Genomic DNA, 16,337 nt, shown 5'->3' on the forward strand with positions numbered 1-16,337 from the left:
TTTTCCTCCCTCCACGTGTGTGTGAACTCAAGGCTTTTGTTTGCCTGATGCGTTTGTGATTTCCAATGTTTATGTTTCTGGTCTTGGGTCATCAAGGGTGGAATCTGTTCAGATGGACTTACGTGGCGATGAGTGATAGTTTTAGGCCAATCAGATTTGTGTATAGGGACAGTGCTTTTAACAGGGAGAAAAGTTATAGGCCTATATGTCTATGTACTGTGTAATACGTGATTATATATCATGTTTGTCCATTGGATGTTTATTATTTTATCAGGGAGTCATACTGAGACCAAGGTCTCTTTTACAGATAAGCCCTGAATTACAGAAATGACAAAATACACACATCAAAATGCAAGCAGAAAGAAAAACATGGTCATAAAAAACAAACACATTCATCAGTAATAAGCCTTTGTCAGGTTAAAAAATAAAAAATAAGGTTCTCAATCAGCTTACTGAATTTCCCTAGAGGCACCCAGATATCAAATTTAAGAACATTTTGAAGATTATTCCATAAATAAGGTGCAATGAAACTAAAAGCTGATTTACCTAACTCAGTAGCAACCAAAGGAATTTCCAGAGTTAGCCATCCCTGAAACCGAGTGTGGTAACTCGTATGTCTAAAGTTAGTAAAGAAGTTAGGTACAGTGGGACTTTTTGTAAAAAGACTTTCTAAATAAAAACATAGCAATGTATGTGACATCAGAGGGCCAACCAACTGTCGGACCCCAGTAAGACTAGCTGTCGCTAATGGGGATCCTAATAAATCAAAAGAATGCAGTGGCGAGTACAAACATTTTAGCCCGTAATAAAGCGCAGTGCACTATGTTAAACTGCATCTAACAGCTTTAATGAAGTGACAGCTGACTTCATATTGATGATGTCGCCATAGTCTAGGACCGATAGGAACATCGACTGAACAATCTGCTTTCTACTATTTAGCGAGAGGCAGGACCTATTTCTATAGAAGACCATTTTTATTCGCAGCTTCTTAACTCATCAATATGCTTTTTAAAAGACAGCTTTAAATCTAACCAGATATTTGTAACCAGGGACACAATCAATATGGACACTATCCAAACGACATGCTTCAATCATCAGAGTTATTTTTATGTGCTCTAGAGAACAATCTACACGTAGTTTTACCTGCGTGCAATACTAATTCCAGGTCAATAAAGTTTTTCTATAATACAATGAAGGCAGACTGTAGTTCAGACAGAGCCTGGTCAACGTTGGGGGTAATAGCATACACAACACTATCATCGGCATACAAGTGCAGTTCTTTTTTAAACATGTCGATATTGTTAATGTTAAAAAGCACAGGACCAGAATCGACCCCTGTAGGACACCTTTCGTAATATCCAGGAAACCGTATTTAACACCATCAGTAGATATACACATTGAGTTTTATCTGTCAATACATTTGTTAAACCAGTTACATGCAATCTGGTCTAGGTCAATTGAGGAAAGGCTCTGAATTAGCCATGAGTGATCAAAAGTATCGAAAGCCTTTGACAGGCCAATGAAGAGGGCAGCACAATGTTGCCTTTTATCCATACAGTTAACTACATCATTTATAACTAGGGATCTAGTAGAGATAGTGCTATGACCTGGTCTAAAACCCGACTGATGTACATTTAGAATACATTTTAAAAATAGGAAAGATCTTACCTGAGAATTAGGTCTTCCCTGTGGCTCAGTTGGTAGAGCATGGTGTTTGCAACGCCAGCATGGTGAGTGCAACGCCAGGGTTGTGGGTTTGATTCCCACGGGGGGCCAGTACCAAAAAATTTTTAAAAAAATGCATGAAATGAAATGTATGCATTCACTACTGTAAGTCGCTCTGGATAAGAGTGTCTGCTAAATGACTAAAATGTAAAATTAATCAAAGATTCTAATATTTTAGCAAGGCAAGAAAGTTTAGAAATAGGGTGATTTAATTATTTAGATCACAAGGGTCTGCACGTTTGTGAAGGGGGAGTACATGGGCCGCCTTCCAAACCTTGGGGATAGTACCAGATATAATTGTCAGGTAAAAAATATGGGTTATTGATTCAGTAATCAGTGGGGCAGAGATCTGCAGCAAGAATGTATCAAGAATATCAGCCCCAGCGGATTTTTTTTTACCAGTCTTAAGCAAGGCATTTAGCACATCACATATAGTAAATTGTTGAAATGAAAACAAAGATTCACTAGAAGTTGAGGCTGGCAGAGGAAGAGCAGTTGATTGACTTACCAGGGTCAATTAAACCACAATTTCTCGCAAATAAAAAGCCTGCTTGGATAATATTATGATTAAAGGCATCGCTTATCCCATTCTTCTCAGTTATGATGCCAGAGTCAGACAGAACTTGCTTAGGCAGGGAAGAAGAGGAATTTGTACGCTTCAGTGCATTTACTGTTTTCCAAAATTTTGAAGGATCACCAGCAGTCGGATATAGAGCTTAAAAGGTAGTTTGATTTAGCTTTCTTAATCGAGATAGTACATCTGTTTCGCAATTGTCTGAAACATTTCCAGTCCTTTTTCCTTGCTTTGGCCCAGGCCTGATTTCGCATCTGAATGAGCTCAGATAGCTCTGAAGATCTAACCCTTGGTTTTCTATCTTTGACTCTGAATTGTTTAAAAGGGGCTTGTTTATATGCCAGAGGAATTACATAAGGAGGATACATTTTCTAGAGCCAACTCTGGGTCAGGAATACAGGAGACAGTGGCTAAATCAGAGTAGAACCATGTAAAGGATTAGTATTTTGCGGTTTCGTATCTCTAATACATACCATGGGATGTGATTATAACATGTACAATGAATTCGGAAAGTATTCAAACTCCTTGACTTTTTCCTAATTTTGTTACGCTACAGCCTTATTCTAAAATTGATTCAATTGTTGTTTTTTTCTCATTAATCTACACACAATACCCCATAATGACAAACCAAAAACAGTTGTTTTTTTTGTTGCAAATTTAGAAAAAATGTAAATGTAAATATCACAAATATCACAAGTAAATGTGGACAATTCTTCCAATATCTTCAATATGCACCTAGGAATTGGATAAGGACGCGTGCAGTTGTATCCCCAATGTGTCTGTCTTCACTTGTAGCCTGTGAGAAAGACCCGATCACATAATGGAGCATGCAGCACTCCATCACAATGGCCACTTGGTGCAAAAGGCATAGATTTTTTTAGGGTGCATTACGGCCACAAACGGGATGCTGCTGTGAAATTCTAGGCATTATCAAGTGCTTATCAAATTGTGAATGGGTGACTGATGTAGTGTGTACAGCCTGCAAAAAAACAAAGCAGAGCTCATGCCTTTCAAGCAACCTTTTTCAAATCATCATTAGAGTCGCATCATGCAGCCTTACAATGTAAACTCTGAAAAAAAAGAAACGTCCTCTCACTGTCAACTGTGTTTACTTTGAGCAAACTTAACATGTGTAAATATTTGTATGAACATAACAAGATTCAATAACTGAGATATAACTGAACAAGTTCCACAGACATGTGACTAACATAAATAGAATGTGTCCTTAAAAAAGGGGGGGGGGGGGTCAAAATCAAAAGTAACAGTCACTATCTGGTGTGGCCACTATTAAAGTCCTGCAGTGCATCTCCTCCTCATGGACTGCACCAGATTTGCCAGTTCTTGCTGTGAGATGTTACCCCACTCTTCCACCAAGGCCCTTGCAAGTTCCCGGACATTTCTGGGGGGAATGGCCCTAGCCCTCACCCTCCGATCCAACAGGTCCCAGACGTGCTCAATTGAGATCCGGGCTCTTCACTGGCCATGGCAGAACACTGACATTCCCGTCTTGCAGGAAATCAAGCACAGAACAAGCAGTATGGCTGGTGGCATTGTCATGCTGGAGGGTCATGTCAGGATGAGCCTGCAGGAAGGGTACCACATGAGGGAGGAGGATGTCTTCCCAGCTTTGAGATTGCCTGCAATGACAACAAGCTCAGTCCGATGATGCTGTGACACACCGCCCCAGACCATGACGGATCCTCCATCTTCAAATCGATCCCTCTCCAGAGTACAGGCCTCGGTGTAACACTCATTCCTTCGACAATAAACCCGGATCCGACCATCACCCCCGGTGAGACAAAACAGCGACTCATCAGTGAAGAGCACTTTTTGCCAGTCCTGTCTGGTCCAGCGACGATGGGTTTGTGCCCATAGGCGACGTTGTTGCCAGTGATGTCTGGTGAGGACCTGCCTTACAACAGGCCTACAAGCCCTCAGTCCAGCCTCTCTCAGCCTATTGGGGACAGTCTGAGCACTGATGAAGGGATTGTATGTTCCTGGTGTAACTCGGGCAGTTGTTGTTGCCATCCTGTACCTGTCCTGCAGATGTGATGTTCAGATGTACCGAACCTGTGCAGGTGTTGTTACACGTGGTCTGCCACTGCGAGGATGATCAGCTGTCCATCCTGTCTCCCTGTAGCGCTGTCTTAGGCGTCTCACAGTACGGACATTGCAATTTATTGCCCTGGCCACATCTGCAGTCCTCATGCCTCCTTGCAGCATGCTTAAGGCATGTTCACGCAGATGAGCAGGGACCCTGGGCATCTTTCTTTTGGTGTTTTTCAGAGTCAGTAGAAAGGCCTAAGTTTTCATAACTGTGACCTTAATTGCCTACCCTCTGTAAGCTGTTAGTGTCTTAACGATCGTTCCACAGGTGCATGTTCGTTAATTGTTTATGGTTCATTGAACAAGCACGGGAAACAGTTTTGAAACCCTTTACAATTAAGATCTGTGAAGTTAATTCGTAAAAATCCAAATATCTTTGAAAGACAGGGTCCTGAAAAAGGGACATTTCTTTTTTTGCTGAGTTTATTAACAATCAAAACATATAGCCCAATGTTTGTATAACAACTCAATTTACAATATTAACTCTAAATTAAGCATATAGGAATACCTATTTCTTTGATAACAGCTCATCACAGAAGAGCCGCATCCGCACTCCCTCAAAGAAAATATCCTTTCTATTTTTTTCAGCTTTGTTCAATTGTATTCTTCATACTATAAAATAATGCCATGGAATTCAAAGCAAATCTTGTCTGCTGAATGGACTAGTGTGGCCCACAGCCATTTGGAATAGCCAGATCAGGACCTAACATAAGGAAAACTCAGAGTATGCTATTCTGTTCTTCTGAAATGTACTACATTTTCTAAAATAGATCATGGATTTATTGTGAAGGTGTAGGCTATATTACATGGATTTATTAAACTTTTTAAAATGTCGATGTTCCGAAGGTCAGCATCAGTGGCTTGTATGTGTGGAAGCCAGGAGATGCTAAATGTGTTTATGTTAATTAGCGGTCAATTACTGTGAGACTGACACTTATTTGCTTGAAAATCAGCTGCTGACAAAATTTTGTGACCGCCACAGCCCTAGTCTCTCCAGAGATGTTCGATTGGGTTCAAGTCCAGGCAGGGCCACTCAAGGACATTCAGAGACTTGTCCCGAAGCCACTCCTGCGTTGTCTTGGTTGTGTGCTTAGGGTTGTTGTCCTGTTGGAAGTGAACCTTCGCCCCAGTCTGAGGTCCTGAGCGCTCTGGAGCAGGGTTTCATCAATGATCTCTCTGTACTTTGCTCTGTTCATCTTTCCCTTGATCCTGACTAGTCTCCCAGTCCCTGCCGCTATTAAAAATCCCCACAGCATGATGCTGCCACCACCATGCTTCACCGTAGGGAGAGTGCCAGGTTTCCTCCAGATGCGACAATTGGCATTCAGGCCAAAGAGTTCAATTGTAACGCGTGTCGTGTGTGGAGGACCAAGACGCAACAGGGAAGTGTATACTCATCTTCTCTTTTTAGAGAAACAAAATAAACACGTATACAATTAACAGAAACGACACTAACAGTTCTGTCAGGTGACAAGCACAAAACAGAATACAACTACCCACAATCCACAATACAAACACACCCCTAATTATAGGACCTTCAATCAGAGGCAACGATAGACAGCTGCCTCCAACTGAAGGCCCCAACACCAATTAACTAAACATAGAAATACAAATGACTAGACAGAACATAGAAATAAACTAACATAGAACAATAACCAAAACCCTGGACTAATAAATCAAATACCCCTCTCTACATGGACACATACACACAACCACCCTGAACCACATAAAACAAATACCCCCTGCCACGTCCGGACCAAACTAAACACTAACAAATAACACCTTTACAGGTCAGAACGTGACATCAATCTTGGTTTCATCAGACCAGATAATCTTGTTTCTCATGGTCTGAGTCCTTTAGGTGCCTTTTGGCAAACTCCAAGTGGGCTGTCATGTGCCTTTTTACTGAGGAGTGGCTTCCGTCTGGCCTCCCTACCATAAAAGCCTGATTGGTGGAGTGCTGCAGGGATGGTTGTCCTTCTGGAAGGTTTTCCCATCTCCACAGAGGAGCTTTAGAGCTCTGTCAGAGTGACAATCTGGTTCTTGGTTACCTCCCTGACCAAGGCCCTTCTCCCCTGATTGTTCAGTTTGTATGAGGGGCCAGCTCAAGGAAGTCTTGGTGGTTCCAAACTTCTTCCATTTAAGAATGATGGAGGTCACTGTGTTCTTGGGGACCTTCAATGCTGCAGAAATGTTTTGGTACCCTTCCCCAGATCTGTGCTTCAAGACAATCCTGTCTCGGAGCTCTATGGACAATTCGTTTGACCTCACGGCTTGGTTTTTTCTCTGACATGCACTGTCAGCTGTGGGAACTTATATAGATAGGTTTGTGCCTTTCCAAATCATGTCCAATCAATTGAATTTACCACAGGTGCACTCCAATCAAGTTGTAGAAACATCTTAAGGATGATCATTAGTAGCAGGATGCACCTGATCTCAATTTCGAATCTCATAGCAAAGGGTCTGAATACTTATGTAAATAAGGTATTTCGTTGTTTTTATTTTTAATACATTTGCAAAAATGTCAAAAAAACTGTTTTAGCTCTGTCATTATAAGGTATTGTGTGTAAATTGATGAGGGGAAACAATTATTTGTATCTATTTTAGAATAAGGCTGTAATTTAACAAAATGTTGAAAAAGTCAAGGGGTCTGAATACTTTCCAAATGCACTGTATGTACTGTTTGAGCACATCTATTGGTTGAAGGGTGATAGAAGTAGATATAAATGGAAGTGGAGGCTTTGGGATGGCAATGGACAGTTTCCTTTGTTATAGAAAGTGGTTTGATCAGGTCACTGAATTTTTATTGATTCTGATTGAGTCATTGATTGATTCTGCTGCCAATCACACAAAAGGAAGTGCCTTTATTGTAAGCTGTGCATGCGTCTATTGAGGCTCTTTAGAGTCTCCTCATATCGACTGAAACCTCACCACTCTCCCTGTCATCCACAGGAGCGTCTCTTGCTGTCCATCCTGCCCAAGCATATAGCAGACGAGATGTTACAGGACATGAAGAAGAAAGAAGCCAGTCAGACTGGACAGAAGGAGATGCAGCAGTTCAACACCATGTACATGTATCGCCACGAAAACGTCAGGTAAGACTATAGACCTATGGCTAGGAGAACATAACTTATAGAGTATACTATGTTGTATAACACAGTGGCAGGATATCCAATAGGATGATGTGATGACTGCATGTAATCCCCTTTCTCCTGCAGTATTTTGTTTGCAGACATTGTGGGATTCACTCAGCTATCATCATCATGCAGTGCCCATGAGCTGGTCAAGCTCCTCAATGAACTGTTTGCCCGCTTTGACAAGCTGGCTGCCGTGAGTCACTCACACACACACACACACACACACACACACACACACACACACACACACACACACACACACACACACACACACACACACACACACACACACACAGGCATAAATATATTACTTACTGACTAAAAATGTATATTTGATGGCATGTATACTAATCTTTTAAACATACTTATTTATAGATTAAAGTTCATTTAAATGAATAGTCACATCATTTCACATACAGATGAAATCACTTATTTGAATGTTCCAGCCTCTCCACTACCTCACTGTGTGTGTGTGTGTGTGTGTGTGTGTGTGTGTGTGTGTGTGTGTGTGTGTGTGTGTGTGTGTGTGTGTGTGTGTGTGTGTGTGTGTGTGTGTGTGTGTGTGTGTTTTGTGTAGAAATACCACCAGTTGAGAATAAAGATCCTGGGCGACTGTTACTACTGCATCTGTGGCCTGCCAGACTACAGAGAGGACCACGCTGCCTGCTCCATCATGATGGGCCTGGCCATGGTGGAGGCCATTTCGTGAGTGAAAATGTGGATTGTAGAAACTTGGTTTGTGGTATAGGCTGCCTGTGTCAAAGGACATCCTATTCACCCACTTATGGTCAAAGGTAGTATACTACTGTAGAACCTATTACTTTCATGTGCTGAAAACAGGTCTGACATCTACAGTATCTGGATAAATGCTGAGAAAATAATACACAATTCATATTTTCTACAAAGGTTTGATGCGCTTTTAAATCCAAACCTTTCAGTATTCCGATTGACTTCCTTTTCAGACGTGTTCACATCTCAGAGGTCCTTCTGTACTTGCGGTGAATAGGGTGTCATTTGAGATTTGCACATAGAGTAGGAATAATGTGATGTGCTGGAGGCAAAACAAATGGTAGGAGAAAGACTGGCTAGGGTGGTTCTTCTTGGCTCTGTGTCACGGTGACTGTGTTGTCCTGTAGGTATGTTCGTGAGAAGACCGGGACAGATGTGGACATGCGTGTGGGGGTACACACTGGCACTGTCCTGGGGGGCGTCCTGGGACAGAAGCGGTGGCAGTATGACGTCTGGTCCACTGACGTCACCGTGGCCAATAAGATGGAGGCGGGAGGAATACCGGGGTAAGAAGGAACTGGTTAAACCCCTCTAAGTTATAACATTTTCCCTAACTCTATTTACAGATCTTTACTACAACCTTAGATGATGCACAGGCAAGATTCACCTGCCTCATGCACTCATATTTGTCAAATGTGTTTCTGCCCAATACAAACCCTGTATACCAATACAAAATTAATTATTGCTAGCAATAAGTTATGAAGTCTGTAAGGAAATGTTGATGTACTGTATATAAAATAAGAGGGTGACCGCAGGAATTATTCAAAGTTTGCAATAGGGAGGACATAGGGTCAGCCCCCACCTGCCCTGCCATTGATATGCCAGGCTCTCTGACCTATAACCTATAACCCCTGACCTTTGCGGCAGGCGTGTGCACATCTCCCAAGCCACAATGGAGTGTCTGCACGGGGAGTTTGATATGGAGCCGGGGAACGGGGGCGACCGCTGTGAGTACCTGAAGGAGAGGGGCATCGACTCCTACCTGGTGGTGGTGCCCAAGGGCCCCCTGGGAAAGAACGGCATCAACGGGGTGGTGAGTATTGCCTCAGCACCTAGTTTTATTCAACCTTTATTCTTACAGGTTCCTCTCACTGAGATAAAACCTCTGTAAAACTTTATTTTACAACCAGGTAGTAGTTACTAAGAAGTAACTTTTGTCTTTAACTTTGGTACCAGTCACCAATTTAGTTGAATTCTTTGAGGTAATTACCAGCATAGTTTCCTAGTTAATACCATGAAAATACCAGGTAAGTAACAGCTTACAACAGGCTGTAAAAGAAAGCGTTACAAAAAATGTCAATATTTTTTTCTACAGATTCCTCCTGTCAACACACCACAGTCACTGTAACACACCTCACATTCTCTCTCTCTCTCCTCCTTCCTGTCTCTTCGTTTCCTATCAGAAGTTGTCTGTGATGTCATCCAATGGGAACTCTCCATTGTTGATCAACACCACTGAGTGTAATGGAAGTGTCCACACAACCTGCACCACACCAGACGAGCCAGAGGAGCTGGACACACGGGTAACATATGACCTTTACTGTAACCCCTAACACACAGGATTGCAACTCTGTGTCCTACAGGTGCACAGTGTGTGCAGGCCTTTGTTCCAGTTTAGGATTAGTACACCTATTCAAATGATTAACTAATTATTGTCTTATATTTAGACCTCGATTTGTAAATTTAGGGGTGTTAGTGCTGGCTAGTACAAAAACCTCCAAATACTTTGGCTGTCTCCAAGACAGGAGTTGCTCCAACGTGTGCTACCTTCTCCACTTCAAACCTGAATGAAGAGTGGCTACTTCCAGATTCTCCACCCTTCTCATTAAGTGTGCACTTGCACACTCCCAATCATGGATCTAAAAGCATTGAATTGGTGTAAGTATTGGCTGGAGAGAGTTTCGACCATTGTTAAATCCATAAGAGGGAGTGTGCAAGTGCACACTTTAGAAGAAGTGTGGAGAATCGGGGTACATCCAGTGGGTGGTGTAATGACAGAACAGGAATGCCACCTTCTTGTGACTCCAGGTGGTGAACCCTTCGTTCCCCAACCCTCGGCGGAGGCTAAGACTGCGGGACCTGGCCGAGAGGGTGATTGATGCCCAAGAGAACGAACAGGAGCTCAACAAACTGCTCAATGAGGCACTGCTGGAGAGAGAGACCGTACAAGCGTGAGTAGACAGAGAGTGAGAGTGAGGGTGTGTGTAGGGTTACAAAATTCCAGGAACTTTAAATAAATTCCCTGCTTTTCCTGAAATCCTGTTTGGCGGATTCTGGATATCATGCTTATTCCCTCCTGATTCCGGGAATCCCCCAACCAGGCATTTTGGGAAAACCAGGGAATTTATTTAAAATTCACAGAAGTTTGCCAGCCTGTGTGTATCTATGTATGCGCGTGTGTGTGATAGTCATAGAGAAACACCCAGTAGCAGAGGGTGTGTGAGTGAGCCATGTGCAGCCAGGTATGAATCCTCTGTTATGTGAGCAGACAGACCGCCTGAACCCTCCCTCTGCCCTGTCAGTTTGAAGGGAAAACGCACCAACCGCCTGTCCCTGCGCTTTGTGGACCCTGAGCTGGAGACCCGCTACTCTGTAGAAAAGGAGAAGCAGAGCGGAGCTGCCTTCAGCTGCTCCTGTGTAGTGCTCCTGTTCACGGCAGCCATGGAGGTCCTCATAGACCCTCGGTGAGTTCACCTAAACTCTCTCTCTCTCTCTCTCTCTCTCTCTCTCTCTCTCTCTCTCTCTCTCTCTCTCTCTCTCGTGTTCCTTATGTTCTGTGTGTTCTTGCGGTTGACAGGATGATAGCAAACTACGTGACCCTAGCTGTGGGAGAGGTCCTGCTGCTCGTCCTAACTGTCTGCTCTCTGGCGGCCATCTTCCCTCGAGTGAGTGCCCCTTCCCCCCGCTCCACTATCACACCTTGCTCAACATCCAACCAGAGAGCAGCTAGCCTTTCAGAGCGAGCAACAGTTAACCCACAGCCAAATCATAATTTATCATAGAACATTTTCCACAACATAAGAAATCTGTAGATATGAAGATATTTGTTGTGGTATACTCTTGAGTAAAAATAACGTAGTTGTGATAGTGGATCAACATACCGTAGTTAAATAACTTAGATGTCTTAGCATCTCATGATGCTGTGCATTTGATGTTACGTCAGCTGAATGTGGTAAAGAATGTGTCTAATCAGCACCCCATACGTTCGTTCTTTTGTCACGCATCAACACTTTTGATCTAACATCATGAGCCAGGTCATGGAAAGTCAAATGTATTGACTGCTACAGACAGTTATGTAGCTACCACTATCGACTGCTACTGTCACCCTAACAGCAACACTCCTCCCCCATCCCCACATTGTCCACAAGGGTTTTGGACCCCATGCACTGTATCTGTGCACCGTGTGCGCACAGATACACACACACACACACACAGACACACACACACACATACAGTGAGTGCATTCAGAAAGTATTCAGACCCCTTGACTTATTCAACATTTTGTTAAGTTACAGCCTTATTCTAAAATGTATGAAAATGTTTCTCCTCATCAATCTGCACACAATACCCCATAATGACAAAGCAAAAACAAGTATTCAGATCCTTTACTCAGTACTTTGTTAAAGCACCTTTGGCAGTGATTACAGCCTCAAGTCTTCTTGGGTATGACGCTACAAGTTTAGCACACCTGTATTTGGGGAGTTTCACTCATTCTTTTCTGCAGATCCTCTCAAGCTCTCTCAGGTTGGATGGGGAGGGTCGATGCACAGCTATTTTCAGGTCTCTCCAGAGATGTTCGATCGGGTTCAAGTATGGGCTCTGGCTGGGCCACTCACGGACATTCAGAGACTTGTCCCGAAGCCACTCCTACGTTGTCTTGCCTGTGTGCTTAGGGTCTTTGTCCTGTTGGAAGGGGAACCTTCGCCCCAGTCTGAGGCCCTGAGCGCTCTGGAGCAGAGTTTCATCAAGGATCTCTCTGTACTTTGCTCCGTTCATCTTTCCCTTGATCCTGACTAGTCTCCCAGTCCCTGCCGCTTTTAAACATCCCCACAGCATGATGCTGCCACCACCATGCTTCACCGTAGGGATGGTGCCAGGTTTCCTCCAGATGTGACGCTTGACATTCAGGCCAAAGAGTTCAATTTTGGTTTCATCAGACCAGAGAATCTTGTTTCTCATGATCTGAGAGTCCTTTAGGTGCCTTTTGGAAAACTCCAAGCGGGCTGTCATGTGCCTTTTACTGAGAAGTGGCTTCCGTCTGGCCACTCTACCTTAAAGGCCTGATTGGTGGAGTGCTGCAGAGATGGTTGTCCTTCTGGAAGGGGTTCCCATCTCCACAGAGGAACTCTGGAGCCCTGTCAGAGTGACCATCTGGTTCTTGGTCATCTCCCTGACCAAGGCCCTTCTCCCCCGATTGCTCAGTTTGGGCGGCCGGTCAGCTTTGGGAAGAGTCTTGGTGGTTCCAAATTTCTTCCATTTAAGAATGCTGGAGGCCTCTGTGCTTTTGGGGACCATTGCTGCAGAAATGTTTTGGTACCCTTCTCCAGATCTGTGCCTTGACACAATCCTGTCTCGAAGCTCTACGGACAATTCCTTTGACCTTATGGCTTGGTTTTTGCTCTGACATGCACTGTCAACTGTGGGACATTATATAGACAGGTGTGTGCCTTTCCAAATCATGTCCAATCAATTGAATTTACCACAGGTGGACTCCAATAAAATTGTAGAAACATCTCAAGGATGATCAATGGAAACAGAATGCACCTGAGCTCTATTTCGTGTCTCATAGCAAAGGGTCGGAATACTTATGTAAATTAGCTCTCAAGTGGCGCAGCGGTCTAAGGCACTGCATCTCAGTGTTAGAGGCATCACTATAGACCTTGGTTCGATCCCGGGCTATATCATAACCGGACGTGATCGGGTGTCCCATAGGGCGGCACACAACTGGCCCAGCATCATCTTGTTTAGGGGAGGGTTTGGCCGGGGTAGGCAGTCATTGTAAATAACAATTTGTTCTTAACTGACTTGCCTAGTTAACAATCTTTTTAAAAATAAGGTATTTGTGTTTGTTTTTTTATATATTTACAAACATTTCTAAAAACCTGTTTTGCTTTGTCATTATGGGGTATTGTGTGTAGATTGATGAGGAAAAAATATTATATAAAAATATAAGGTCACAAAATGTGGAAAAAGGGGAAGGGGTCTGAATACTTTCCAAATGCATTGTACACACATAAACAAACAGATAGACAACTACTATATCGAGGGCGAAATGCATGTCCATGTCAACATGTCTGTGCCTGTCACAGTACAATGTCAACCACATGAACACCAGAAACCACACACACTCACATATACAATTCACCCCAGAGCCTATTAAAAAGAGCTTTCAGTGCTACATAATGAAATGCTTTTACTTTAAGCTATATGGACCAGATTATTGTTCAGCTGATGAGAGAATGTACTGTACCCAATGAGATCAGATCTAACCTTGGAGATCTGAGTCCCCTCGCGCGACAGTAGTTCCACTCCAGTGACTATTCTTTATCTATGGAAAATCAATCCCTGCTCATCATAGATGTTCATAGAGAAGCCCTCTGGTTGGACTGATGCATGACTCCTAATGGCATGATTGATGGTTCAATGAGGAAAACCAATATGTCTTGTCCTCGGTTTGTCACAGCTCATCTGAAATGACCGTTGACAGATACAGCACTATATAGTAGTATACTGTACTGTCACTAACATGAAAGTCACTATAGTACAGATGTATGATCTTAATTTGAACACCCTGTTTTAGTTCACCTTTATTTAACTTGGCAAGTCAGTTAAGAACAAATTCTTATTTACTATGACAGCCTACTGTTGCAGGAGAACTTTCCTGCAATGCAGGAATTGTACAACTTGTAGTGTATTTGAGGTTTAGAAAGGCTTCTGCAGTTTACCACTTTGACATTTCAGACTTGATTTTCTCTTATGAGAAATGCATCAACCCCAACAGAAATGTCCAATAACTATAATCCACATAATCATTTTATTTTTTAATGCTGTAGCAAACTGCCGCAAATTAATAATCTTCATCTGTACAAACTCACTCGGAGAAATACCCTGACCTCTGCTATGGTTTCCATCTGATGATGCATTTGAAAACTGAACATGATTATGATGATGTTTACAATTGTATTACTTTGTTGGTTACAGCGAGCAAAGACGACCGTCACCATCAATCATAGTTAAAACATTTTTAATGTTCCGCCATTGCCCCACATATACCACAGGTGTCATAAAAGAGTGTTGTAAAACATTACTCAAAACCACATCAATACAACAATGGTGGTGGTGGTGGTGGTGGTGATGATGATGATGATGATGATAGATATTATTGGTAGTTCACGTGACTGGTTAATGATATTACTGTTGATGACCAACATGTTATTTTTCCTCCTAGGTTTTCCCTAAGAGGCTAGTGTCTTTCTCCACATGGATCGACCACACCCGCTGGGCACGGAACACTTGGGCCATGGCAGCAATCTTCATCCTCACCATGGCCGACATTGTGGACATGGTGAGAAACGTTCATCGTTAGTCCAGTAGAAAAAAATCACAACACTGAGAACAATGGCTTTCTGGTGTTGAATTATGCAGTAGCATGCCAACACACAAGCCTTCCAAAGAACCTGGGTTTGACTTAAGGGTCTGTTTTTGGTATTGACATGCATGCATACCGTCCATATGGAACAGCACGCATTGCAGTTAAATGTTTTAAATTCATAATAAAGCAACAAGATGGGAGTGAAACCAAGGATTTTTTAACGGGGTCCATGTAAGCTTGGAGGAAGCACTAGAACTCGATTGAGTGGTGGCTCGGGTCTTGCGTTGACATTTGGCCTCTATCCCCTCTCTGTCCACGCCCTGTAGCTGAGCTGTCCCCGTCCCTCAGGAAACGCCACAATTGCCCCTCCTTCCTCTGTTGTCCAATCCGGGGCAGAGGGCTGTCTGGACAACCCCAAGTACTACAGCTACATCGCTGTGCTGGCACTCATGGCGACCACCATGCTGGTGCAGGTCAGCCACATGGTCAAGGTCACACTCATGCTCCTCATCACCATAGCGACGGGCATCGTCAACATCTACAGCTGGAGGGACATATTTGACCGCTACGATATGGCCCGCTTCCAGGACTACAGGTGGATGTGGTTGTGGTGTTATAAGCTGTAGAACAGGTGTGGGTGGTGGTCATCAGTTTATGGATGTGTGGTCATCATTTCTTTTCAATTAGTAAAACTGGAATTGGAATTTCAGTTGACTGAATTGAAATGAAATTGACCTCAACCCTGATTGTCATGTTTAGTGTGATATTGCTGTTCTGTAAACAATGTGAGCATGCCGGTGATTTCTGATTATCTCTGTGCTCTGTTTTTAGGTCTTACCTGGTTCCTTCCAAATATGCCATGACTGTGATGATCTTCATCATGATGATCAGCTTCTACTACTTTTCTCGACATGTAAGTTGCTGTGGCAGAAATCTACTAGTTATATACCTTCCAACCTCACTAAGTCATCACTACCTTCTCTATTTTACACATGTTCTGCTTCCTCGCCATTCTTGTTAACCTCTCCACCTCTATTTGAACCTATTTCCTGTCTCCTGCCACCATGTCCCTGACTTTAGGTGGAGAAGCTAGCCCGTACTCTGTTCTTGTGGAAGATTGAGGTCCATGAGCAGAAGGAGAAGGTGTATGAGATGAGGCGCTGGAACGAAGCGCTGGTCACTAACATGCTGCCAGAGCACGTAGCACGCCACTTCCTGGGCTCCAAGAAAAGGGATGAGGTGAGACAGCTTCACTACTGTAGATGCAGTACCTGGTTCCCCCTTCATGGTAAGCATGCAGTGCCACGAAAAAGTATTTGCCCTTTCTAATTTTCTCTACTATTGCATATTTTTGATTCTGAATGTTATCAGATATTCAACCAAAACCTAATAATAGATAAATGGAACCTGAGTG

General features: G+C 43.1%; 1 protein-coding gene across 3 annotated transcripts in view; it reads left to right on the plus strand.

Annotated features, from left to right (window-relative positions):
• The window catches only part of LOC106605024 (adenylate cyclase type 3), a 29,405-nt gene that overhangs the window by 4,568 nt on the left and 8,500 nt on the right, over nt 1-16,337 (plus strand). For 2 of the 3 annotated variants that reach the window (XM_014200240.2, XM_014200241.2), the window contains 13 exons: nt 7,358-7,500; nt 7,624-7,735; nt 8,120-8,247; nt 8,679-8,837; nt 9,199-9,364; nt 9,735-9,854; nt 10,360-10,502; nt 10,854-11,015; nt 11,129-11,216; nt 14,780-14,896; nt 15,250-15,518; nt 15,755-15,836; nt 16,004-16,162. In XM_014200240.2, coding sequence (XP_014055715.1) covers nt 7,358-7,500; nt 7,624-7,735; nt 8,120-8,247; nt 8,679-8,837; nt 9,199-9,364; nt 9,735-9,854; nt 10,360-10,502; nt 10,854-11,015; nt 11,129-11,216; nt 14,780-14,896; nt 15,250-15,518; nt 15,755-15,836; nt 16,004-16,162 — 1,848 coding nt within the window. The remainder of the gene's footprint in view (nt 1-7,357; nt 7,501-7,623; nt 7,736-8,119; nt 8,248-8,678; nt 8,838-9,198; nt 9,365-9,734; nt 9,855-10,359; nt 10,503-10,853; nt 11,016-11,128; nt 11,217-14,779; nt 14,897-15,249; nt 15,519-15,754; nt 15,837-16,003; nt 16,163-16,337) is intronic. The other variant, XM_045718307.1, reaches the window with a different exon arrangement.

The sequence above is a fragment of the Salmo salar genome, chromosome ssa05 (assembly GCF_905237065.1).
Source record: "Salmo salar chromosome ssa05, Ssal_v3.1, whole genome shotgun sequence".
Classification (NCBI taxonomy): domain Eukaryota; kingdom Metazoa; phylum Chordata; class Actinopteri; order Salmoniformes; family Salmonidae; genus Salmo; species Salmo salar.